This window comes from Cornus florida, unplaced genomic scaffold, assembly GCF_030987335.1.
Source record: "Cornus florida cultivar Cherokee Brave unplaced genomic scaffold, ASM3098733v1 CherokeeBrave_3.0.0_Hap2_Chr11, whole genome shotgun sequence".
Classification (NCBI taxonomy): domain Eukaryota; kingdom Viridiplantae; phylum Streptophyta; class Magnoliopsida; order Cornales; family Cornaceae; genus Cornus; species Cornus florida.
In genome coordinates, this window is record NW_026775581.1 from 124,875,957 (window position 1) to 124,901,996 (window position 26,040).

At 35.6% G+C, this 26,040-nt stretch overlaps 2 protein-coding genes across 9 annotated transcripts; one reads left to right on the plus strand and one right to left on the minus strand.

Annotated features, from left to right (window-relative positions):
• The first annotated feature begins 5,783 nt into the window (after window positions 1-5,783).
• On the plus strand, window positions 5,784-18,232 carry LOC132282238 (uncharacterized). 3 transcript variants are annotated; one of them, XM_059783844.1, is made up of 14 exons: window positions 5,784-5,902; window positions 6,054-6,224; window positions 6,346-6,435; window positions 8,624-8,689; window positions 8,919-8,984; window positions 9,108-9,193; window positions 9,333-9,378; window positions 9,559-9,613; window positions 11,431-11,507; window positions 11,738-11,873; window positions 11,965-12,092; window positions 12,173-12,277; window positions 16,913-17,056; window positions 17,739-18,232. In XM_059783844.1, exons 2-14 carry the CDS (start codon window positions 6,204-6,206, stop codon window positions 17,799-17,801), a joined length of 1,083 nt encoding a protein of 360 aa, XP_059639827.1. In that variant the 5' UTR covers window positions 5,784-5,902; window positions 6,054-6,203; the 3' UTR covers window positions 17,802-18,232. The 3 variants fall into 3 exon arrangements, with proteins under 3 accessions (XP_059639827.1, XP_059639828.1, XP_059639829.1); XM_059783845.1 differs by having other exon boundaries at window positions 5,790-5,902; window positions 6,032-6,224; XM_059783846.1 differs by lacking the exon at window positions 6,054-6,224 and having other exon boundaries at window positions 5,790-5,902.
• A 1,090-nt stretch (window positions 18,233-19,322) lies between these two features.
• Window positions 19,323-25,301, minus strand: LOC132283535 (uncharacterized). Of its 6 annotated transcripts, XM_059785495.1 has the most exons (6): window positions 25,218-25,301; window positions 25,029-25,102; window positions 23,842-24,444; window positions 22,275-22,593; window positions 20,837-20,918; window positions 20,156-20,586 (listed from the first exon to the last, which is right to left on the minus strand). In XM_059785495.1, the coding sequence occupies exons 3-6, from the start codon at window positions 24,389-24,391 to the stop codon at window positions 20,380-20,382; spliced, it is 1,158 nt and encodes a 385-aa protein (XP_059641478.1). In that variant the 5' UTR covers window positions 24,392-24,444; window positions 25,029-25,102; window positions 25,218-25,301; the 3' UTR covers window positions 20,156-20,379. The 6 variants fall into 6 exon arrangements, with proteins under 6 accessions (XP_059641481.1, XP_059641480.1, XP_059641479.1 ...); XM_059785498.1 differs by lacking the exons at window positions 25,029-25,102; window positions 25,218-25,301 and adding an exon at window positions 19,323-19,710 and having other exon boundaries at window positions 20,340-20,586; window positions 23,842-24,759; XM_059785497.1 differs by lacking the exons at window positions 25,029-25,102; window positions 25,218-25,301 and adding an exon at window positions 19,323-19,713 and having other exon boundaries at window positions 20,340-20,586; window positions 23,842-24,759.
• Between the last annotated feature and the right edge of the window lie 739 nt (window positions 25,302-26,040).

Below are 26,040 nucleotides of genomic sequence, written 5' to 3' on the forward strand. Positions count from 1 at the left end.
ACTGAATTTTGGATAACTTCACTTTTGAAGTTCCTTCATGAGTAACCTACAAAATATCCCAAGCTTCTTTAACAGTTTTACAATTAGAAATTCTAGCATATTCAGATGGAACAATATAATTAATAATTGAATATAAAGCTTTGCCATTAGCATCATTACGCCCAGTTTCAATAGCAGTAAAAGCAAAAATCTCTTTTAACTCTTTGACTATTTTACCATCCACAGTTGTATCTAATGTAAGAGGTGTATAACCAGATTCAACTATTACCCAAGTTTTACCACCAGAATTTTGCAAATAGACTCTCATATTTGATTTCCAAAAATTGTAATTATCTTCTTCAAATAAGGGACCACGTTGATTAGAACCGCCTTCTTTCAGCGCATAAAACATGATTAAAACAATTTTTGAACACAAAACAAAACTTTCCAACAAGGATCAACTTAATGTCTAGAAGATGGCTCTGATACCAAATTGTGAGTCGTACGTAGCGGAATGTATACAGAAAAGTTTTTATTTGTTTTATAAAACAGATCTGTGTCGTTACCAACTTTACTTATTTTAGCAATTTAAACAGTTAATCACATGCAGATAAAATAAAGCAAAGTATAAAGGTAGAGATGACACCAGGATTTTAGCGAGGAAACCCCAGTTGATAAAATACGTCAACTGTTATGGGAAAAACCTCGTGGACTTGTGCAGTCCAAAGTAAACCAATCCACTATGCTTGAAACAAAGTATACCGAACTTTGACTCTAACTCACACCCTATCGTTCTACGCCACACCAGCCGTTGATGATCCTCTGGCTTTGCAACTCCCCATCCAACAGCAACTTGATCTCAGGCTTACACTTGATATTTGTAGAAGAGTAGCAGGTTAATCAGACAATACTCCACGAATGCTCCAACCCTTTCAAAGTGTGACTGCGTTTACTTCTGTTCTTCAATCGTCTGAATGATATAGAAGAAGAACTACTTCGTCTGATCGATGTAAATACGACTGTATGATCACGATCAGGATTCAAATACCACAACTCTAAACTAAGTGTTTATGTGTATGTGTTCTAGAAAGATATTAGAAAAATCAACTCTGATTTTTTACAAAAATAATCTTCCTAAGGCTTTGAATAATATCTGAATAATAATGTAAAAGTTATTTTTCAACCAATGTATATGATATGGTTTATATAGAGTTTAGAATGACCTAATCCCTTTGAAAATAAGATAAAATTCGTGCATAGGATTTGGTACAATTCTAAACCAACTAGGAGAGAAATCTGAAACATGAAACTAAACTTTCCATAGGCTATCAGGACTCTTGAACCTGTTCAAAGAATTGGGAACCGGTTCAAAAATGGCAGAATGTATTTCAAGGCTAATGTTGAAAACTTGAACCTGTTCAAAGAATTGGGAACAGGTTCAAGAATGGCAGAATGATTTCTAGACGAAATTCTAATGGCTTGAACCTGTTCCAAGAATCATGAACAGGTTCAAGTCTACCAGACTTGAAATTACCGAATATGGAATGTGTCCTAACCTTTTTAGATTTCTTCCTAACATGGTGTTCTTCCTTTTCTGTGATGATCACAATTATAGCATCTTTGAACAACCTTCCAAATCCATAGTCTTCGTCGATCTTGATAACTTGCATTACAAGTAACTTAAATTACAACTAGACATGGACTTGTTATGTTTACGACAATTGCCAAAAATAATTAATATCTCACAGGTTCAATATCATGATCAGACAATGTCACCTGCAAAGCATGTTTAGGATTGGGTTTACGAATGCCATCCTTTAATCTTGTTGTCATTGGGTGTTGGTTTGAGCCATTAAAATTAGGAGTATGTGGTGAAGGAGATGAAAGAAGAGAGGAAATAACCTGTGTTGGTGAAGATTGTGCAGGTGTGAATAAGGTAGATGTGGCTTCTGTAGGGGAAGAGTGGGCAGGTGAGAATGAGGTAGATATATCATATGCAGGCATTGAAGAAGAAAAATTGGTAGGTGGAAAATCATGATTCTGTTAGAGAGAATCTTCTGGAAGTGAAGGAACAATCACAGAGGAAGTCGCTGCCACGGTTTCAAGTGAACTTGGAGAAGTTTGAGGGCCTTTGAAGGGAAAACTAGACTCATTAAACACAACATGCCGGGAAAGATAAACCCTGCCATTTTCCATATCATAACACCGGTATCCTTGATAATTCAGTGAATACCCTAAGAAAACACAATGCTTAGATCGATATGGAAGCTTATTTTTATTGTATGGCCGAAGATAAGGAAAACATGAACACCCAAAGACACGCAAGATGGAGTAATCAGGGAAACGATTAAATAACTTCTCATATGGTGTCTTGAATTGAAGTTGTTTAACAGGAATACGATTGATAAAATAAACAGCAGTGTTAAATGCTTTAACCCAAAATTCAAGAGGCATATTCGAATGTGCTAACAAGGTATGACCCATGTCAACAATGTGACGGTGCTTACGTTCAAAAGCTCCATTTTGTTCAGGTGTGTGAGGGCAAGAAACACGATGAGAAATACCATGTTCAGATAAAAAATTTTGAAATTTCGTTTCGGTATATTCTCGACCCCTATCTGTTTGAAGATATTTAATTTTGCAAGAAAGAATATTTTCAACATTAGCTTTAAACTTAATAAAATAATCAAACACTTCATGTTTGAATCGCATTGGAAAAATCCAAGAGTATTTGGAGAAATCATCAATAAAAACAAGATAATACTTGGAACTTTTTATTGAATAATGTGGAGAAGTCTAAACGTCAGAGTGAACTAATTGTAATGGTGTATCAGAAATATAATTTGATGAAAAAAAAGGTAACCGTGTGCTTTTGCCTAAAGGACAAGAATCACAAAAATTCTTGGTAAGACATCCGTGTACCAATAATTGATTATGAGACATCAAATTTTGCAAAATAGAATGAGACGGGTGTCCTAGGAGTTGGTGCCATACTGATGAAGGAACACGTTCTCCAATGAAAGCCAATGATTTGATTTGTCTATTCGAGATACGAAGAGGATAGAGTCCATGTTCACTCTTGCCGTGGAAAAGCGTCTTCTCCGTTTTTGTATCCTTCACAAAAAAACCATCAGGATAGAAAACAAAATAACAATTATTATCACGAGAAAACTGATGCACAGAGAGTAAATTGGCAGCAATAGATGGACAATGCAAAACACTATTAACTTGAAAGTTTGAAGAATGGAAATTTAGATTAGTGGAGCCAATATTGTCAATTTTTAAACCTGCACCATTGCCAACCGCAACCTGATCATCACCATGATATTCGTTGTGAAGAGACAAATTTGCAAGATCTGATGTAATGTGGCTAGTGTGGCACCACTATCGGCGATCCAAGCTTGCTCATTGGAACCTGTTTTGGTTGAGGATATCATAACAACTAATTTCTTTGTTGGAACGCGCCCTTCATATGACTGATCCATACGATGATAGCAATTTATTGCAGAATGGCCCAAGCGGTCACAAATTTGACATTTTGGTCGAGTTTGATTAGTAAAAGAATGGTCTTGTGGACTTGTAAAATCTCGTGCACTTATTTGAGAATTGGATTGTGGTTGTTGTGCTCTAAAGCTTTGTGAATTGGATTGTGAGTGTTTTGATTTGAAGCTTCCCGAGTGATTAGAAAAATTGGCATTTGTCCTTTGTTGACATGGATTACTCTTTTGGACATATAGAGCAATTGTGGATTGTTCTTGTGGCAGTATGTTCAGCGCTTAATAATAACCCAACTACATCATCAAAACAGATAGATATATCTCTTGCTAGGATTGAGTTAACAATTCCCTCGTATAGAGGGCCAACGCCGTTTAGTATTAATTCAATTAAATCATCTTCATCAACCAGCTTTCCTGCAAGAGCAAGATTGTCTGCAATACCATTTATTTTATCAACGTACTCAGTAATTGACAGATTACCTCATTTCGTTGTTTGAAGTTGATTCTTCAAATGCATTAGATGGCTTTGAGATTGAGAGGCATAACGTTTCTCAAGAGAAATCCATACAGCTCTTGAGGTGGTAAGGCGAGCCACTGTAAAAAGTATACTAGGAGATAGAGTAACGTTTATCCAACTTAGAAGAAGTTGATCTTGTTTCTGCCACGATACATAAGCAGGATCGATGTCAGAAGTTGGATTCCGTTTCTCATCTGCGATAAACATGCTGGGACAAGGCTTTGTTCCATCGACATAGCCCATTAAATCATGACTTTTGAGTATGGGAATAAATTGTGCTAGCCATATTACATAGTTGTTTCGATCAAGCTTGATCTGAACTAGCTGAGCAATATGAGGAATGACAGTGGAAGAATTTGCCATATGATCGTAAGGAATGTTGAAATCCTTAATGGAAAGACTAGAACAGAATCAAATATTCTCTATAAGAATTATATTGACGGTGAAGAAAAGAAAAAAAATATGTATTCAAGGATACCAATTGCAGGCTCTGAAACCATGAAAGACTTTGAACAAAATTGTATATTATCTTTTGGATATTTTTCTGTAACTCTAGTACATGTATTTATATACACACTTGCCTACATTGATCCCTTGACTATAGGGATACGATTGATGTAATCCCTTAATTTTAGAGATTGAATTACAAACGTAATGAGAGATTTTAGGAAGAATATATTCCAATAATCATGTTACAGCTGTTACCATATCTTTTGGTTTATCACTTCCAATAGTTTTGTCAAAATATTGTTTTGCAAAGTTTCTTGCAAAGACTTGGATACAAAAAGACCGCCAAACTCAAAGTACTATAAAATGGAGCAAATGTCTCTTGGCATAACCAATATCTTATTCTGTGTCATATTTCACATTTAATTTTTTATTTTTTTTTAAAAAGAAAGGTTTTTCATACTTGGACTTAGTTAATCCATGTTATTAGTATTATTTAACATTGACATCTTGATTTATGTAAATGATATTCCCTCCGTCTCAAATCAAGTGTCGTATTTGAGAATTGTTGCGAGTCACAATTTCCAAAGACACCCAATTTAGACCGAATGAAATAATTAAAATTGAATTAGTTACCTAATAAAGATTATTTTCTTTTATAATTGAGGTTACCCTCTCATATGTTTTTCCTCCTCCTACTTAAACCAAAAGCACAATTAAAAGTTATTCCCAACCTACATAAATACACAGACTCATTGAAAGTGTAGAAGGTTCTTTTTGATATTTTATTTAATTATAAGTGATAGTAAAAAATTAAAAATAATTCGTTTGTTTGAATGTAAAATATTTTTTAAAAAATATTTTTTTATTTTTGATGTTTGGTATTTTTTAAAAAATATCTTAAAAAATATTTTTTTATTTTTAATGTTTGGTATTTTTTTAAAAATATCTTTTTATTTTTTGATATTTGATTGTCGAAAAATATTTACAAGAAAACAAAATATTAAAATTTTTTTTTGATGAGTAACAAAATATTAAAATTTAACATTAATAACTTACTTATTAATTTTCAACAAATTATTTTACACGTCTCACCCAATGCACTTGACTTCAATCTCGATTTAAACCCTTATCAAACAAAAAAAAAAAAAAAAAAAAAAAATTTTAATTTTAATTTTTTTTTCAAGAAAAACATTTTTTTAGGACTGTTACAACTTACAACTCACAAGAATGTAATTTTCAATATTTTTAAAAATATTTATATAATGTATATCACACACGTGTACATGCAATATCCAAATCGTGTAAGGGTATATATTTTTGGGAAAGTTGGGATAGGGGTCACACACAGATTGACGAGGGTTACCTAGGGGCCCAGCAGCACGAGGAAAAGGTAGGGGAGAGTCGAGAGAGAGAACGCTAGAGCTTCGTCTAGGGTTTTGAAAATCCGAACCAATCAAAGGTTAGTGAGCGCGTAATCTCTTAATAATCTTCATCTTCTTCTTTTCTAGGTATTGTTGTTCCTCAAGAAACGGAGAAAATGGTGAGTTTCTTTTGGTATATGATGATGATGATGTTTGTGTGTGAGAAGGAGGTGTCTCTATTGTGTGCAGGAGTCGAGTGTGAGATATATATAGAGGGAGAGGTGAGATCGAGAGCAAAGAGCGACGAGGGGAGAGAAATTGAGTGTCTTGTGCAAAGAGCCACCGAAATTCTCACTTGCCTCTCGAATTTGCGAATTGGTAATTTGACCCTTGTCGAGTATGTCGGAGAGAAAGCTTGTAGTAAGTCTTGTTCTTGCCTTCATCCTCTGTACAGCTATGTTTCTATGTAAATGTTCGTTGTTATATAAATTTCACACACACAAACACATATATATTTGTGGGATATTTCTATATTTTGTAGGTTTTGGGCATCCCATGGGATGTGGATACGGATGGCTTGAAGGATTACATGAGCAAATTTGGGGAAATTGAGGATTGTATTGTGATGAAGGTGAGTCATCCTCTATGTTATAATAGCTACTCCAATGTACTGTTTATCTATATACATGAACAGTGAGTGTGCAATTTTTGGTAAAGAGGGATGAAATTAAGTTTTCATTTCATAAACCTTCTTTGTAAATAATGGAAAAATCAAGCTTTTATTCAGGTTAAATGAAAATACCAGAAACCAATATCTTTGTGCCTATCCCCCCCCCCAAAAAAAATAAAAAAGAAGAAGAAAGTAAATAGTTTTTATGCTCGTGAATTGTCTGTTCATTGATGCGATTTTATGATTACTAGATTATACTGCTGAAGAGATTACATAATATTATTTCAGTGAAGTTGCTTCTTTTCCACTGTTTAAAATTGGCCCACTAAATAAAAGGTAATCATATTCCATTATGATATGATTTAAAACATTAATTCGAGATTGTCCAAAACTAATTTATCTTCATATCCAATAGAGCCTTCATTTTCTATGTTCCGTTAGCAGTCAAATGGGGGTTCACCATTTCAGTTTTTCTTTCATTTTCCATTATAATAAATCAAAAGACATCAAGGTTCCTGATTTGTTTCCCTTCCTTGAATCAGGTTGATGTCTTAATGTGCTTTCTGTTATTATTATTATTTTTTTAATATATTGTTGATGTTGTATTTTACCTTATAAATGTTGATATACGCCATATGCTCATAAAATGATACACAACCACCCAAACCCAAATATGCTCACATTTGAAAAATCTCTATACCACCATCTACCATACTTTCTCCAGAATTGTTGTAAGGTAGAATTTGGTTAGATAAGATTCAGTTTCCTTTGTTCATTAGAAGGTTGAGGCATGCAATGCATGTTCTCAGCACATTACATTTCTTCCTCTTTTTGATTCGGTATAAGAGGGAGGAATTGAGACTGGCAGACAGGTGTGGTACACCTTTGATGGGGCAGGAGAGGGGAGGGAAAAAGAGGGGATGTGGAGACTGGAAAGAACTAAAAATAGATGTTCGATGTAGTTAACAACCTATATTAAGGTTTTAGCATATAATTTTTTTTTACCTTTTTATTTATTTATTATTATTATTATTTTCAAATTCTGAGAGCAGCAATTTTATTCAAAAAGTAAAAAAAAAAAAAAAAAAGGGTCTATAGGCAGTCCTCCCCTCCGGCATCCTTGATTAACAGGGACCATACCAGGTAAGGATAGTAACGACCACCTTTTTTTAAAAAAATAATCAAAATATGGTAGCCAATTTGGTTTTCTGTTAATGAATATCAAGTTACTGATAGGTCTGTGACTTCGACCCCCCCCCCCCCCCCCCCCCCCCCCCCCCCCAAAAAAAGAAAAAAAGAAAAAGAAAAAAAACCAAGTCATAATTGCGTTGTATATATATAATTGTATGCATACATCTGCATATCTATAATATATGTCGTACCCCTAATGTCTTTTTGTCTATGCAACATGGCTGGCTATTAATTCATCAGGACTCATAAAATATGAGTTTTATACGTTGACACCATAAGAATATCCTATTTTCTTATAAAGAGGTATTGTTGTATGTACTGCAGATCTGTATAAAAAATATATTTTCTTTGTTGTTGTGTCTTGTCCATGTCCTATCTCTTTAGGATTCTCAACGTTGACTTGTCTTTGTTATCTTGTGTTCCATCATCCATGCCCCATGTCCTTGCTTGTGCTTTGTAGCTTATTGATTTGAATCTCACACCAACGTTTAGCAAGACAGTTCCTGCTTTCTGGAGCAGTTCTATGATACAAGACTCTGGTTCTCAACATTCCCAAGTTGAGTTTTCATGCCGGGCTGCTTTCATAATACGCATGCTGTTTAATATGCAAGAACCCTACCTAATATGGGTTATGGTTTTGCTGTGTTGCCGTGATTGAGTGGTGTATATTGGGGATAGTTATAGAGTTTGAATAGGGAGTGTCCAAGGGTGAATTTCCTACTATGGAATTTGTTTTATGTTCTTTACCTCCTTGCTAGAACATGCAACCCTTTCTTTTGTAACCCCATCCTAGTTTTCTGTCAACAAATGTGTTTCATGGGTCCCTATCTTGATAGTTGCATATATTGAACTAGTGTGGACACTTCAGCTAAAAAAAATATACTTCTCATCTGTTTTTGTTTATGTTGATTTCTTTACTAAAGACATTCATTTTCTTTTTGTGCTTCCATGCTTTTAGGAACGGTCCACTGGTCGGTCTCGTGGTTTTGGATATGTAACATTTGTATCAGTTGAGGACGCTAAGGTAACTGAAATTTAGTTATTTATTTTATTACCTCAATTTCCAGCATGACGTCTCTTCATTTTCTTGAGTATTGTTTAGGTTCTGTATGAGTTTCTCTCGTCTTTGCATATTAATGTTCTCTGTGTTAACTGTTAACAGTTTGTAATTTAATCTTAGATGGAATTTTAAATTCATAACTTTCATCTGATTCTTTCGCATGACAAACATTTTCATTCTTTTTGGGTTACAGAATGCATTATCAAGTGAGCACTTCCTTGGCAAAAGAATTTTGGAAGTAAAAGTAGCAACTCCAAAGGTTCTGCTGCTAATCATATATCTGTTCTGCAATTGGCCATTTTAATTTCTAGATTTTTTGATCCTTTTGTGAATTGAAGAAACTCTGCAAAGATATTATTTTGACACTCATTGCTTTCTGCAGGAGGAGATGAGAGCACCATCAAAGAATGTCACGAGAATATTTGTGGCCAGGATCCCATCATCTGTTACAGAAGCTGACTTCCGAAGGCAATTTTTTTTTTTTTTTTTCTTTTTCTGCTAGATAGTAGCAGAATGTTTTTATGCTAAGTGACATATAGTTTTTTTGTTGTTGGGCTATAGAGGAGTTTGAACATCATGTTGTATAATTTATTTATTTATTTTGCAGTTATTTTGAGACTTATGGTGAGATAACAGATTTGTACATGCCAAAGGTTAACTCTCTCTCTCTCTCTCTCTCACACACACACACACACACACAATTGTGGCAACATATTTAAAATGTCCATTCATTCTCAAATTTGTGTTTTCTTAGGCAATGTATACTTGTGATGTAGTGGCATAATACAGTTTTGGAATTTGTTGTATTTGATGTAATTTTTACTATTTTGTAGGACCCGAGTACCAAAGGGCATCGTGGAATTGGGTTTATTACTTTTGCAAGCGCAGGTTAGGCCATTTTCAATTTTCCCCTCATATTTTTCGTCTTGCTTGATACTATTTTATGACAATCTCTTCCATGATTAGTTATAAGTGAACGAGTTACCTTGGCCTTTTTAATTAATGTTTGGTTAAAGGAGGATGTGAGCGCAAGAGAGTACATTGTGGTATTTGAAGGGGGGGCATCTTAGGGGTGCGCTGTTCTGTTTGGTTTGATATAGACGGCAAACTAAAATCAAACTATTTCTGACAAATAAATGGAACCATCTAAATTAAACCAATAACCATATAAATCCTGGATGATTTAATCGAACCAATAGCCGTATAAATCCTTGATGTGTTCAACCTTTATCCCAACCTATGTTTCTTTACTGATGAAAATTTCTTTTTTTGCCTCATCGAGAGTATATTTTTAGTTTCTAAAATTTTCTTATTGCATAGCAATGAGCAGTATGCCTACAATAAAATGTTGTTTTTTTAATGTTTAACCCATAAATGAGAATCAGAGTTAGATAAAAATTGATATAGATAATCTTGATTTAATTTGGTGCAAGTCTATTGTGACCAAGGTTACCAACCAATCAAATAATAGCAAATGTATATATGTGTGTGTGTGTGTGTGTGTGTGTCAGTATATCTGTTCAGTTTGGAATGTTTGATTCTTTTAATCTTTCACTCTAAACCATGAACCGATCTGGTCCTTTTTTAGAAATAAGAGACGTATTTCAGTTGGAAGAGTTGTTGTTATTAGGATGCTTATTAGAATGGCGGAGTTATTTTTTTTTCCTTTGATTTGGTGATGTTGAGATTCTTTTAATTAGCTTGGACTCCTACATGCTGTACTAGGATATATATATATATTTTTAATATGGTCATTTGTTTCCGGAAAAGAAATTTGTCTTTGACGTTGAAATTAATCTGCTTGTAACTTTGATTTTGATTGTTTACACAAGTACATGCTGAGCTGCATAGTAACTAAAATCGTGTTACGGGATCATAGAGTCGCACAGTCTTATTATCCAAACTTACAAAATTTATCTTGATCGTTTGAAAAATTGCTGAGGGGTAAGATAATTATGGGATAGTAGGATCATAATAGGATCGTTTGGGGATACAATTTGTGGGATAATTTGTTTCTTTTCTTATGGTAATAGAAAATGTTTTTCAAGTGGGCTGATTTCATACCTTTTATAAAAATATTTGTTTTTTTAGCATATGTAATTAATATTTGATGGATTGTGTAAAAGAATTTTTCTTTGTTTTGTTTTATTAGGAAAAAAATGCTATTGTAAATCAGACATTTTCATATAGAATAAAAGAAGAATCTAGGCTAGATCCATGTACAACCTTTTACTTGTATATTGCATTGTGTTAGGTGGTTTTACCTTCTGAGTTACGATATGTCACAAAAGAAAAGGGGGGCGGGGGGGGGGGGGGGGGGGGGGGGGGGTGGAGGATGTCACACGTTATCATGAACTTATGCATATATGCATGTAAATATGTTTTCACTCATACTTTGTACTTTATCTGTTTTAAGAATTCTATCTTTATACATATACCCTTGATGTTTTTTCTCCTTATTTTGTATAATCTTGTGATATTGATCCGATACTTTGGACCCCCAACTTGGTCCAATTTAGGATCTTGAGCTTAACAACCTTACTGTGCTGGTAAATAGAGGCTGTGATACGGGTTCAGACGAAATATGTGCGCTTTTGCGTGCAAATGTACTTAAGTTAGAAGCTATTAGCTAATTGTTGGATGCTTCATACTAATGTTTGTTTAAAATTTAAGTTATCTATTTCTGTTTTATGGTTTTGTTGCAGAATCTGTGGACAATCTAATGGCTGAAACTCATGAACTGGGGGGTTCTACCATAGTTGTTGACCGAGCAACACCCAAGGCAATTTTTTTATACACTTTTTTTGTTTTTTTTATTTATTTGCCAGCAGAAGACTTTTCTTTATTTATTTTTTAAGCTGGAATATGATTCACTGATGCGAAACCTAGAATATCTCAATAGTTCGTCTTGGATTATGAACACATTTCCAGCAATATGTTCTTGTTGAAGTTTTGGTTTTATATTTTATGTACTTTGTTCTTGATTTTTGTTGCACAATACTATATTCTCAGGAGGATGACTTCAAACCAGTAAGCCGAGTGGCACAGGGTGGATATGGTGCCTATAATGCCTATATCACCGCAGCAACTAGATATGCGGCTTTAGGTGCTCCTACCTTATATGATCATCCAGGCCTCATGTATGGAAGTAAGTACCTCTGCAAGACTGCAAGTATGGATTTGTGCACTTTTTGGGGGTAGCATTTAAGCATGCAGTTGTTTTCATTTTTCTGGTTTAGGAGGGGAAGCCACTCGAGGAATGGGCAAAAAGATTTTTGTCGGCAGGCTTTCTCAAGAGGCAACCGCTGATGATCTTCGCCAGTATTTTGGCAGATTTGGCCGTATTATAGATGCTTATGTTCCGAAGGTAAGGTAGCGGTGTTATTATGGTACAACAGATAGTTTTATTCTTTATATATGATAGACGTGAATCTTTACCTGATGTAGGATCCCAAGAGAACTGGCCACAGAGGTTTTGGTTTTGTGACCTTTGCTGAAGATGGCGTTGCAGATCGTGTGTCTCGAAGGTCTCATGAGATTTGTGGACAAAAGGTATTGATTGAATGGAGGGTTAATTGTTCTTTGTCTCAGTCATCTAGCTGCGATGCTGCTGATATTAAAATAACTTGGAAAGTTCTGCTGGAAGGATTTCTCAATGCCTGCTTTTGTTGTTATTGAACTTTCAGATTTTCATAAATGTTCATAATGCATTTGATCTAGTGTAGGTACAATCTCATCAGGGTTTGCAGATATATCATACCATTTACCCGTCGTTATTTCATCATCATCATCATCATCATCACCATCATCATCCTTGCCTTTATCCTGTACAAACAGGGTCGATGGATTCTCTTTTCCCACTCTTTTCTATCATAGGTTTATCTAGTTCTTTTCTTCGTGTGCACAAAACATTTGGGACTTGTAGAATTGTACCTTGGACCATTGGGGTTGATAGACTATTGGGGTAGATTTTGTATCTTGATACAAACGACATCTTGTTGTCTTCTTGTTCGTTTGAAAAAGTTGGTTGTTCTACACATAAAGTAGAGACATCTTAGCACAAAAGTCCACGAAAAGAGTTCAATGTTCAAAAGGCAATAGTGGGTGTGTGTGAGGTTTGGTATAATGAGAAGTCACATTTGCTCAATAGGATCACAAGGGGTGATGAGCCTAGGTAAAGACCTGAGCTGTCAGAGAGGAACCTCTAAGAGGGGTGAGGAAGAGGGCGAGGAACTATCTCGACGGTCCTTGATCAAAGTGTGTCGAGATAGTTCCTCGCCTATCTCGACGGTCCTTGATCAAAGTGTGTGAGTTTTTGGGTTAGGTTGGGTTGGTTTTGAAGCTCTTAATGCTAGTTGTTTTGGTTGTTGGATCCTTTAAAGATATTATAAGTTGTCTTTTTACTTGACTTGCTATTGACCCAAAAGGGGGATTTTTATTAATGTGGACCTTCATCATTTTCGTGAAGGGCTAGGCTACTCTTTCCTTTTCTAGGACTGGGAGGCCATTTCTCTTCCCTCGTCTAAAGAGTGGTGGTTTTGTAACAACAATGCCTTTGACAATCCTCGCGTGTCAGCCATATCAACACCATACTCCTCAAGGGATTTATTTTTTTCTCGAGGTTTATTGATAGAGAAAAACTTCTAAAGGGCCTTCGTTTCATCCTCTATCTTTATCCGTAGCGACAAAACTCCTCAAGGCATTTTCATGAGGCTTATCCGTAGAGAGGAAGTCTTCGCATAGCAAGGACAGTCCAAGGCTTATACATAGAGCCAATGTTGTTAAACGCACGCCTAGGCTCGAGGATCAAGTTTAGTGCCTGTTGTCATCCCAGGCTCATTGATGTTTACTAGGCGCGTGCCTCGGTTGCGTCTTGTCTTATTTGTGCGCCTCACTGTTTTTTTTTTTTAAATAATTATTCTATTTCTTAAGCCAAAATGGGTACTTTTGGCAATTTAATAAACTAATAAGAAAGCCTAAGCTTATAAGAGAAGGAACTTTTGTTCAAAAGAATAAACAAATAAGAAAGCCCAAGAGTCAAAGTGTCAACCGAACATAGAAAGAGAGTCTGTGAGACTAACGACAAAGCCCTAGTTGCAGAGACGAACGATAAAGCCATGTCAGTTCTTTCTTCTTCTTCTTCTCTTCTCTCTTCTCCTCTACTTCTCTCTCCTCTCATCTTTGCTTATTTCTCTCTCTTCGTCTAGTTCTCTTCTTTCTGTCTTTTTCTTTTTTTGGGGATCTGTTTTTTCTCCTTTTTCTTTACTCTCTCCCTCTCTTCATCTACTTATTTTGTCTATGCGTCTATTGTTTTTAGGGCTTTTTTTTTTTTTTTTTTCCTTTTCTTTTTAACCGTTTTTTCTTGTTTTGTTAATAGATTTATTTCTTTTTGTGCTCTGTTTTTCCATTCAAAAAAACAAATTCTGTTTTTTCTTTCAAGAAGACAAATTTGTGCTCTGTTTTATGGTTCTTTTTTCCCATGTGGGAGCCTAGAGATTGTAGTCCAACACTCCTCTGGTGAGGTCTTGGGGACATGTCCTTTTTCTGGCTTACAAAGGGTGATTTTTTACAGCAGCTTTTGCTGCAGACTTCCTTCTCGGCCGACGTCCCACATTGTTCGTGTCACTTTCCCTTTAAAGGCGGTGAACCAGCCACCTAAGATTTTGATAACTACAAAAGAAAAGCACCTAGTATTGTGTTTCTCCTTTCTCTTTCTCCTGTGCTCCTCTCACTCTCTCGCTCTCTCTCGGCAACTTACTGCTATGCCTTCGCTCACGAGAGGTCCTTAACCTCACTGATGCCTCGCACCAACGATAGAGCTGAGAATCACTTGTGGATTTTTTGTGTGTGTATATATATATATATATTAATATATCATATTATTTTTCCATTTTACAGCATTTTAATAAAGCATATATCATTTTATGTTTTAGAAAGTCCACCCTTCTTGACCATCCCCGTAGAGAGATCTTGAGGGTTTTGTTGCACGCAAAGAAATTTTCATGCTGATTTACTCTCCGACCATGGCTTTCCGACTCCGGCGATCATTGCCCAACTTGATTGCTTGTCAAGCACTCTCATTTGTGAACTTGATCGTGTCCAAAACCCTAGACGCACTACTGGTTCTAAATTCTTGATCTGCAACTCCCATCAGCAGGTTGATTAAAAAATCATTTTCCTAATTCATGAGCTGTATGGAGTGATTTTGCTATGAATCACGGACATGGGACATGATACGACACGGACACTGCAATACGGCATTATTTATTTATTTATTTTATTTTATTTTATTTTTTTTAAAAAAATAGGACACGGACACGGACACGGACACGGACACGGACACGGACACGGACACTGACACTGACACTGACACTGACACGGCATGAATACAATAATAAAATAGTTATATAGATTTTTATAGATATGGAGCGGAAATGAGGATGTTACGTTGGTTGATAGGAGCAACTAAAAAAGATAAAATAAGTAATGAGTGTGAGGGGAATAGTATTGCGCCTTTAGATGATAAAATTAAGGAAAGTAGACTTAGGTGGTGTGGCCATATTCAACATGGATCTGATGATGCACCAGTTAAAAGATGAAGAGTTAGTTTGCCCAGAAGGTAATCAACAAAGAGGCCGATTGTAAAAGCTAATCCATCATTCCAGAGATTGAAGTTTATGTCTTTTGATGCTATGGAGAATTCTCTCTATGTGGAAAGCTTTTTCTTCATATTGTGTGTGTGTTCAGTGCATATACTCTTTTGGTAACTGTGGTGATGACGAGACATTTGTTTGGGTTGGGAAATGTTACCTGCTTGGTTTGAATACCAATTCTCTTCTTGACTTGTCCAAGCATTTTGACCCACTCAACTTTTCTATCTTCTCAAATCATTCCATCTGACAGACTTATGGTTTTGGAATGTAGTTCTTGAAAACACTCACTTAAAAATACTTTTACATGCCAAACATGTGAATATTTTCAAGATTTGGGCCAGAAGAAAAAAAACTCATTTAACGTGTAAAAGGATTTTCATTGAAAATATTTTACATCTAAAATTGTTTTATGTCGAGACAAATGGAGACATAATTGCAAAACTATCCAGCTGTGTTCCAAAAGTGTTCAAACTTGTCCTACCAGGCTACCATGTACAACTTTTAGCTCTAGGATACTCTCTAGTCGCATCCCATGTGTGTCCATGACGGATACATGTCTAACACTACCATTGCACTTCCTAAAGGAGGAGTGTCCATCCTTTCTAGCTTCACGCTCTGTTTGTTTGTAAGGAAGGATTGAGGAGAAATGGAAGAGAGGAGAGATAGGAGAGGTTTGCCTTGTTTGGTTGGAAGGGAATGGAAGGACGAAGCATCCCTCCTCCTAACCGCTAATTTTTTATCTGCCCAGAATTGGGCGGAAGTGAGGAAGGAAAGAAAGAACAATTAACCTATAATTTTTTAATGCCTATTTTGACCTTCATTTATTTACCAAATGAATTATTTTACCCTTTATCTATTTTAACCCTACTGCAATTCTCTCACATGGTCAATGATCGAACTTGTGAGTTTTTCCGAAAGTGCCGAAGCAAATCCAAGAACTGCGTTCATCCTTATTCGAACTTATGTCATTACATAGACAATGCATGATTGATCAACTTAATAAGTGTATATTAGTAAAAGTATATTAGTAAAAGTATATAAAAACTCACGTTTCCTTCCTTCCAACCAAACAAAAACATATTGTCACTCCATCAATCCTTTATGCTATTCCTTCCATTCAACCAAACAAAAAAGTGTGAGACACTTTCCCTTCCCTAGGGATTGCCTCATCCATCCCTCCCCATCTCCCTTCCATTCATTTTTCCATCCTCCAACCAAACGGAGCATTAACTTGTATTATATGGGCTTGTTCATGATGTGAAACACTGGTTTATTCATTTTACTTTTTTTCTTTTTTGGGTGGGGGTTGGGAGTAGCAAATGATTATTTTTAAGCAAAAGTATATATATATATATATATATTTTCATGGTATAATATATAGAATTTGAAGTATTTTTAAGCAAAAGTAATCACTGAAATGCTGATTTGACATTGTATGCTTTATTTGTTATTCTTGCATTATAATTCATCCGGCATGGTGAAAACTTGTGGTAGAATACAACTAATTTTTTTCTTGTGTCAACTTGCTTTGCAGGTTGCAATAGATTCAGCAACACCAGTTGATGATGCTGGTACTAGTGGAAATTTCATGATGGACAATGCTGAACCATATGTTGGGGGTTACAACGGACCTATGCGTACCTATGGCAGGATGTACGGAAGTTTGGATTTTGATGATGTGAGTATAAAAAGTTAAAATATGTGACATAAGCCTTACTAGATAAGATTGCAGATTGACTGCATATTCTTGTGAGGCCTTCAGAATTCTCTTTTATCTTCTTTGGAAGGTCTGAAATGATCACTGCTATTGTGTTATCCCCATGAAGTAGCTTGTTTCCTGTGTTGGTGCCTCCTCCTCAAGCAGAGGAGGGGGTAAGAAAGAAAAAGGACATTTCTTTTTCACTGCTATTGCCATATCTCTTGGTGTTCTTCTTTTTTTTTTCAGTGATGAAATATATGCAATTGAATTGAAACTGGAGATCATTTTAATTCGAAACTCTAAACTAGTAATCCTTTTAATTATAATTTGGGATTCCATGCTACCAAACAGAGCCGAATTATTTCCTAATTTGGGGTTTGTACAGTTTCTAAAGATTATTTTCAAGAGATGAAAGGGTCTGCGGATGGCAAATGTCCAATTCTATGAACGCCATAATTATTAACAACTAACTTACTAGTTCATCCATTTTGTTGTGTTCATGTCTATTGTAGTGTGCATTGTGGTGTTTGTCTCTATAAATATCTGTTATGCACATATAATTCTGTTTTGTAGCCTTCGTTTTGTTTGCTTCTGTGTAGATCATTGATATGACCTTTTTCCAATCGCTTGGATTGTTTTATATGCATTTCTTGTTTTGCAGTGGGGTTATGGCATGCCTGGTGGAAGACCTTCACGTGCAGATCTGAGGTACAGGCCATACTAGAGATGAGAGTCGTGGCCTTGAAAGTACGGGCACTGCCATAAGTTCTCTTTGCATATTCGGGAAAGGCGTGCTGAAGTTGCTAATGGAGTTTGCTTGAACTTTATGGACAATTATTGAATGTTGACATTATTGTGGAATTGATGTTGTATGCAACATCTCAACTTGTCTGAACAAAAAATTCAGTAACTTAATTTGACACACAAAATTTGATGTAGTTTTCCATAAGGAGTATGTGGTTTTCCATAAGGGAGCAATGTATGTGAAGTATGTGAATGTGATTTATTAAGTTTAGGTGATGACCAAACCTCCATGTTCACTGCTAATTGGCCCAGATTGTTACTGGCATTATATCTTGTATAATTTGATGCATTTGGTAGTTAATTTGCTACTCTGGCATTATATCTTAATAATTTGATCCATTTGGTACTTAATTTGCTACTCTTCATGCTTGGGTCTTTATTTAGATTGTAGTGGGGTTGGATCAAAGATAAAACATGTTGAGCTTCTGAGAAGTTTATGTTCTTAAAGTTGTGAATTTACTCTCAGGAAACCATTGAACAGTTATCTGAAAATGTGCAAATTGGCACTTGTTTGTTAATTGGATCCCGAAATTTGGAGGTCGAGGTGCCCAATTGTGCAATTATTGTGTGGCTCAAAATCCTCCCTAAATAGGTCTTGCAGCTCTTTCAAAAGTCACCGCTGCTTTGACGCTATCTTCTTTTTTCAACGGATTCCTTTGGAAATGGAAAGGAAAGGTAAATGATAGCGCAAGAGCCCATTCTGTCTGGTCAAGGCAAAATTATCGTAGGAGGAGTAAGCACTGTACAATTTCGCTTGGAATGTAATCCTGTACCAGTTGTATCATTTTGAAAGATTTTGTTAGTTGCGGCCTAGTGCCTTCACTTTACCCAAGGGCACAAAAATACAAGGGTGTACAAGCTTTTGGGTCAACAGTGTCCCAGCTGCTTACGTTAAGGTTTTTATTTATTTATTATAACTATACTCTTACTAAATAATTTTACAAAAATTAATGAAAGATAATAATGGTACTCCTCATCCTTTCTGTTTCCTTCACATCCCCTAAATTGTCAATTTAATTTTCGTTATTTTGTTTAAAAACTCATGAATAAAGTTGTAAATGTAATTTTTCATAGAGTTGAGGAAGAGATCAACATTCGTGGCTTCTCTGCCATGTATCCTACTCTCATGCTTCAAACCTAACTGATGAGTTCAAAATATCACACTCGTCAATGTTAATAGTAAGCATGATATCAACACACGAGCATACATGGAGTCCCACCTGTTTCATTCCAGGGCCAACTCAAGATGTCCTCTGCCGGCCAAACTGGTAGGCCTTAAAAGCATTTTCCTAAACTTAAAAACCATATCAGAAATGCTTATAATATAGGAACTCATTTGCCTAATAACGTTCTTGCCATGAAATCAGAAAAAGAAAAAAACATAGAATGAGACGCCATCATCATACTACCAGCCTGTCTGCCACACGTTCTCATGCGAGTATTTAGGAAAAAAGAAAAAATTATCATGCTTAGTATATTTTCCCCAAGTGATTTACACCAGAATGTAGATTACAATATTACTAAATCTTTAAATACATTATGTGCACCAATCAAGTGGTGTAACTTCGAGCTAGTTGGTCGTATTTCCAGTTACCGAGGAAGCGCCCTATTTTTCTTTTTTTTTTTTTTTTGGTGGCTTGCTATATATCGAATATCCAGACTACTTCAATGTTAAACCAACAGCTGCCTTGACCTTCACATTTCTTCTCAAAAGTTGCTTTATCCCCTTCCAAAAAGCCACCTCCTATTATCATAAATATGATGGTCAAATTAATTGATGCTCCATTTGATGGCTGAACCATAGGCGAACATAATTTAGAGTTTTGAAACTGCTGTTTAATAAAAAAAAAAAAAAAAAAAACCCAAACCTGTCACATAATTCTGTGTGTTGATATCTTTCAACGTCTTTTTTAACATTTAAACAAAGCATAAAGGAAAATTTTATACACTGAAAATGAATTATGATCACACATCAAAATCAGCTAAACAGCATTAACATATTTCAGATATGGAATTCATTATTCTAATGACAGTAGTATGCAGTGAAGTGCACCACCAACCTGATCTATTAAACTAATGTTATGGATGGTAACATAATAATAATTCTTTGCATAATCACAAGCAAAATGTTATGGTTGGTTATGCTATATAATGCAAGGGTGTTGTATTGTGTATGAGGGAGAACAATTGGAAGTTCCATTATTAACGAGATTTTGTATTACGTAACTATTAACACTTGATATATCAGTGATATTGTAGTAGCTACAAGTAATGTAACTGTTAAATATAAGCTAGTCAGCACTATAGATAAATTTTGCAGGTGGTATCTTAAATACATACAGCATGTACTTGATATTCTCCTCATTTAGCATAACAAAGTCAAGCCTTCTGCTTTGTAGATCACCAAAAATAAAGGAAACCAAAACACTAAAAAATTATACAAAGGGTTATAAAATACCAGGTTTTAAGGACGAGCCAGAGGGAGAACATGGAAGTAATTAGAATGCATGGCAGGTGAACCAATTTCTGAGGGAACCTATCTTAACGTACTTCCGGAGGACTAGAACTTTGTCGTAACTCCGACGAATCTGAGGGGAATGATTGTCTGAAACTGAGCTTCTCATCTCTTGGGCTTTCATCTCAGCAATTTTCAGCTTGTTCAAAATCTTATCCATAGATGCCGATCTTTTCTTTTCCAGTTTCATCTGAACCAAAGTTGTAGTTAATGAAGGACACAACATCAAATGGTCACACCTCAAACTATGAGACATTTTTATAATAAATCATGCAAGATATCTACCAAAAAAAAAAAAAAGTTCTAAGTGAAAAATAAAAAAGAAAAAAGCAATTCTTAACCAGTGATCAAGACTTTCTGCTGTGAAAAAATTAGATACACAAGGGATATCTTGGTAAAATTTGACAGTCCATAAAGCAACACACAGAGTTTAGGTAAACCTCAAGTTGCGTAATTGCAGCCTCAGCTTTAGCCTTCTGCAAATTCTCCCATGCAGTGATTTTGGCTTCCTCTCTTTGGAACCTGCACAATTTGTGTAAAGTTCATATACCTAAGATCTGTTATGCATATTCAGTACAAAGTTCAAGATACAGAGATTTGTGATGACCCTGCACACCCTGTTAGTCACAAGGAAATCATCAGTCTTTACCAAAAGGGGTAAATTGATACTAATGAATTTCCTTTCCAACTTAACTACAAGTTTCCTGTTCAGCTCTTTATATTCTTTGCAAAGAATTTCCTTACAGCAAGGGAAGGTGGATAATTCAATTCTCACTTGGTCAACTTGGGGAAGATATGTGAGCTAGGGAGAGATGAAGGTTCAGAAATCATTGAATGTTGCTTTGCTGGGTGAATTGTTATGAGGGTTTGTGAGGAGGAAGAGAGATTGTGGAGGAAATACGTCTAAAGTCTAAACAAACTACAAAATCAATAAGAACATGGAAATGGGTATGAGTTAGATTCTCCTCATGCAAACTTCATTGGAAACTAACTGTGTTAGGCAGATCTTCTTTAGAGTGGTACAAAAATGATTGGTGTGGATCAATTTTTATCAGAGTTGCTTTTCCAAGCATAGCAGATGATAAAGAGGCCTTCCATATGCAGTTATCTTTCTAAATCAGAGCAAATGTTGAAGTGACTGCCACCACTTGGAAGAAACCTTCATTGAGAAAGTTGGCGTGTTAGCATGGTATAACCATGTGAGTTGGAACCAATGGGTAGTGATCTAAGAATATTGTTCATGAAAAAGCTCTGCTGTATTTGGTTAAATTATTTTTTGTCTTTGAGAGATCATGATGAATAAGTTATATATCTTCACAATTTAATGGATAATGTCCTGGTGGATAGAAGGAATTAAAAAGATGGGGCCTAATAATGGCAATGGGTGCCTACTTTGGAGGGTTTTCCCTTTTCCATTGCTATAGTCTAATACAAAATAAAGGAATAAGAGAAATGTTAAGGGTAACTTATCAAAAACCAAAAGAGAAATGTTAAGGGTACACAAGTGAATGATGTAACAGAGACTAGAATTTTTTCTTCTCTCTCGTGACAATTGACTGGAACGATATACATAGCATGACACATTATATTACTAAAAAGAAGGCCACTGTTCAATCTTTGCATGGGGAAGAAAATTGATTTTGCGAAAATACAAATTTGTAACTTAAGTATGAAATATAGTCCAAATGATTTGTATGGGGAAAAAGAAATTCAATCAACTTCTAAGAGCAATAAAAGAGATTCAATGGTTTATGTCATAAAGTCGTTCTTGCAATGGGAGGGTTTCATTTGTAAGGGATGTCTCTTAAGTTATTGATTCTAATGAAACAACAGGGAAAAAAAAAAAATGTAACAAGGTGACAAAAAATAACAACATACTTTGACATGTCCTTTGCTGCCTCCGCAACATTGCTAGATGAAGTTAATTCCTTAACATCTGGTGAGCCATTGTTTTTTAACTGCCATGTCACAGTGGCTCGTTTGTCAACCTGCACATCTCTGACTTCCAATTTTGTAGAATGGTTGTTGTGTGGCTTCACACTGGGTAGGATTGAGGGAGGAGAGGTGGCAAACAATGACCTTCCTTGTGGAGATGAGTGGGTGCTACCCTCGGGGCTCATTTGGGTAGCCATATCCCGTCGCGAAACAACTGGAGAGACCATGGCTTCCGAAGCTTTGGTGCCTTCAAACTTCTCATCTGTACATATAATTCAACAGTGATTAGCCATAATTAGAATGTCTGAAAAATAGAACTTTAACTATCAGGCATTTTACAATAAAAAACATTGCAATAGCCCATGGCATTTTATGTTGTATCTAAAGGAGCTTTCACAATTAAGTTTATGTACAAAGCGCCAAACAACAAAAAATATTTTTTTAATTTACCTATAAAAAGTAAATATTGAATCTTTAAGAGTATGCCTAGACAACGAAATCCCACTTTTTGAAACTTGACAATTGCCTTCTGTATATACGGAATCAACAAAAAGAAATGTTTGAGGGCACAAGATTATCTCAGTTGAAAAAATAATACTATTAACAGATTGAAAAAAATTAACACCGTAACTGTACTATTTTTCTTTTTATTTTCCTTTCACTAGTGGTGCAACAAAATACTGATTCTGGGAAAACAGAACGACTCTAGACAGAAGGGTTGTAACTCCAGCCATCACTAGAATAAATTTATACGTTTAGATACCTGTATCACTTTCCTGAAATTGTTTTGATTTATAAGCAAAAGAAAAGTAGCTGCAAATGAGGTTTGGAATCTTTATTTTGCAGGGGAAACAAGAGTTGCATAATACAGACACGGAACCAACTTTCAGAAAGTGTCGTGGTCAGATTAGATTGGCACATTGCTGATGTATTATTATAATCCATATATACAATTTGTCATATGATTTGCATTTTATGGAGTTCTGACATCACTCTTCTATTACCGACAGATTTATAGACTGTTCTTAGTCAATTCAAATATTCCATTGATTATATCAAGCTGTATTGGTCATTAAGCATAAGCTCCTCCACTAGGATATAAGCCTGATTGATCTTATCCTCACACTTTTAACTCACAGGTTCCAACATATTACATATGGCAGTCCAATTTTAGTTGTATGAGAAGCATAAAGGTGATTCAGCAAATTTGATTCACAATACCAGCTTAATGGCAATCCAAATAACTTGAACGAGGTCAGGGGCATGTGTGAAGTAATGTATTTATGCAGTCATATAGTTGAAATGGGAATGCCATGAAACAATTCAAGCAGTACAGGCATCTTGCGCTCTTGGTGTCACACAAACTACTAATTTTGAGTCCGTTTAGTCGATCTTCAATTGACAAAAGCTTCATTAGTTATGTCAATGCATGTTCATTCAGCAACAGATTTCAGAGGCAGACAAAAAGATTGTGTAAAGAGGCCTGAAAACCATGGGAAAATGATTATACCTTGGGAGCTGGGCAACGAAGACTCGCTTAACAAATCAGACCATCCTAATAGACTAGCTGTTCGTGCCATATTGCTGTTGGTGTGCCCTGGATTAGGGTGCAATTTATTACCACCACCGTATTGAATGGATAGACCATCTGTTAACAGTACTCCAGTTGTAAATGGTGAGCTCCTCACACTCCCTCCTTGCAGCACCGGCACAGTGGGCGAGTGATTTGAGTAGTACACAGTCCCTGGAACCCCAAGTGGACCGCTCTTCGACTTGGGTCGTCTCTGAGGTTGCACAAGCAAAGTCTTGCTAACACTGGATTGAGAAATTGGGCTGGTAATCCACCTCTCGGCATCGTCCCATTTCGAAGGCAAAGTCCTTCCGCTATTGAAAGGCATCAAGGCTGCAGCACCAATATGCCGCCGGCCACTGTTTGTGGGCGGTACTCGTTCTGAACACCATCCCTTTTGAATTCCCCCTACATTGCCATCCTGGTAATCTGGTGTTGCCGGGCTTGTATGTGTTCCTGAATTGTGGGTTAACAAAGAATTTTTCTTCATCCCTCTCAATTGCTGCCAAGAGTCTGTGGCATTGCTCTCTCGATTGCTCAAATCTAGCAAAGAGGATTGTTGCGTGTAAAAGTTAGGTTATACAAGGGGGATTTTGAAAGAAAGCAAATTTTGACTGACCCAACAGTTTGATTATTGTCTTCTATCTATAAAATTGAAGAAGCCAAGTACCCAAATTTGAAATATTCTTGTTTTCAATTCACTAACCCTAATATAGCTTTTGCATCACCTCTTTAACCATAGACATACATTACATATACATATACATACACACACACACACACACACATATATATATATATATTCTCTGAATTATTCTTGGTGTGACCAATTAGCTGTAATCTAGAAGTGCGTGGATCTGGAGTGATTGTGGACCATTCAGAAATAGACGGATTTTCTCAGTGATTGCCATTCGGAGCTTTAAAAGCACCGCCACCATTTTGGATGCTAGAAAAAATCCAATCCATCCTTGTCAGACAGATTGATAATTATTTATATTCCAGAATCTAAGCATCCCACTTGAAACATCTTTAAAAATGAACAAAAAATCACGTGTGTGTCTATGTGTTTGTTCGTTTTTGTCTATGAATATATATATATATATACGCATTAGCTTTCAGGAAAGTACCTCTGGATCGGTCAAGAACCTGAGCTTGGTGATCAGCGTTTCACACTTCAACTTGCCTTTGTACTAACCGGAAGCTACACACAAATATATATAATGTGTAACATATAAGTATTAGCCAAGCAAGAAAGATCAATGCTGTTTAGGGTACAGAATATATATATATATATAATGTGAGGAAGCTTCCTGTACCTATGGTGTTTGAAGAAATGCATGAATGAGGACTGAGATTTTGGGTTTGGTGGAAAAATTAACAATTATAGAGAAGGCCAAGGTGGCATTTTTTGTTTTGTTTGAGACAGTAGTCAAAAAGTGCATGTGACATTCCTTCCATGTGTGAAAATTATTTTTAGTGGACAAACGATCCCAAGCCCCCCATTAATATTTAAATTTTCAAAATGAGGCTATATTATTATAATATCATTATTCATAATATCATTCTTCACATGCATGAAATAGTAAATGCATTTGATTTTCGGATCACTAATCATTACTCTTTGAGCCCTTATTTTCATAAGCTACAAAAAGATTGACTGCTCCTTATGGGTTGGTTTTGATTGTGCAGAACGGGGGTCTACTTTTGACAAGAATTTAAGAGAGTGAAAGAATTATACACAAACACAAAAGGTGACGTATGTGGTTGGGCACAAAGGATTTATCCAACAACATGATTAAAGGGTTTACATTTGTAAGGGAGTACTATAACTTTTCCTCCTTTCTCAAACAATTGTCTTCCTTTACAAGGGTTTGGGAGTCTCCACTTTCCTTCGCTTTCCTCTTTTGTTGGCTTGTTTGCACTCACCTTTCTTTCATAATCCTTAATATTATTCTTTTTGTTACTTATCGTGGAAAAATGATCACAAACAAATATATATATATATATTTGCTAAGTATGTGTGTATATATATATATAAATGCATTTGACAAAGATAACATATAATTTTTATTAAAAAAAAAAATAACAAAAGAGAGATACATGGACCTTTAAAGCGAATATAGCATAAAACAAGAAAAT

What these genes read in the sequence shown, in the direction of transcription:
- LOC132282238 (XM_059783844.1), top strand. Translation starts at nt 6,204, where the DNA reads ATGTCGGAGAGAAAGCTTGTA. An exon ending in ACAGAAGCTGACTTCCGAAG is followed by an intron (nt 9,194 to 9,332) that starts GCAATTTTTTTT and finishes TTTATTTTGCAG; the next exon opens with TTATTTTGAGACTTATGGTG. An exon ending in GAAGTTTGGATTTTGATGAT is followed by an intron (nt 17,057 to 17,738) that starts GTGAGTATAAAA and finishes CTTGTTTTGCAG; the next exon opens with TGGGGTTATGGCATGCCTGG.
- LOC132283535 (XM_059785498.1), bottom strand. Translation starts at nt 24,391, where the DNA reads ATGAAGAAAAATTCTTTGTTAACCCACAATTCAGGAACACATACAAGC. An exon ending in TTCGTTGCCCAGCTCCCAAG is followed by an intron (nt 22,594 to 23,841) that starts GTATAATCATTT and finishes TTATATGTACAG; the next exon opens with ATGAGAAGTTTGAAGGCACC. An exon ending in CTGCAATTACGCAACTTGAG is followed by an intron (nt 20,587 to 20,836) that starts GTTTACCTAAAC and finishes ACTTTGGTTCAG; the next exon opens with ATGAAACTGGAAAAGAAAAG.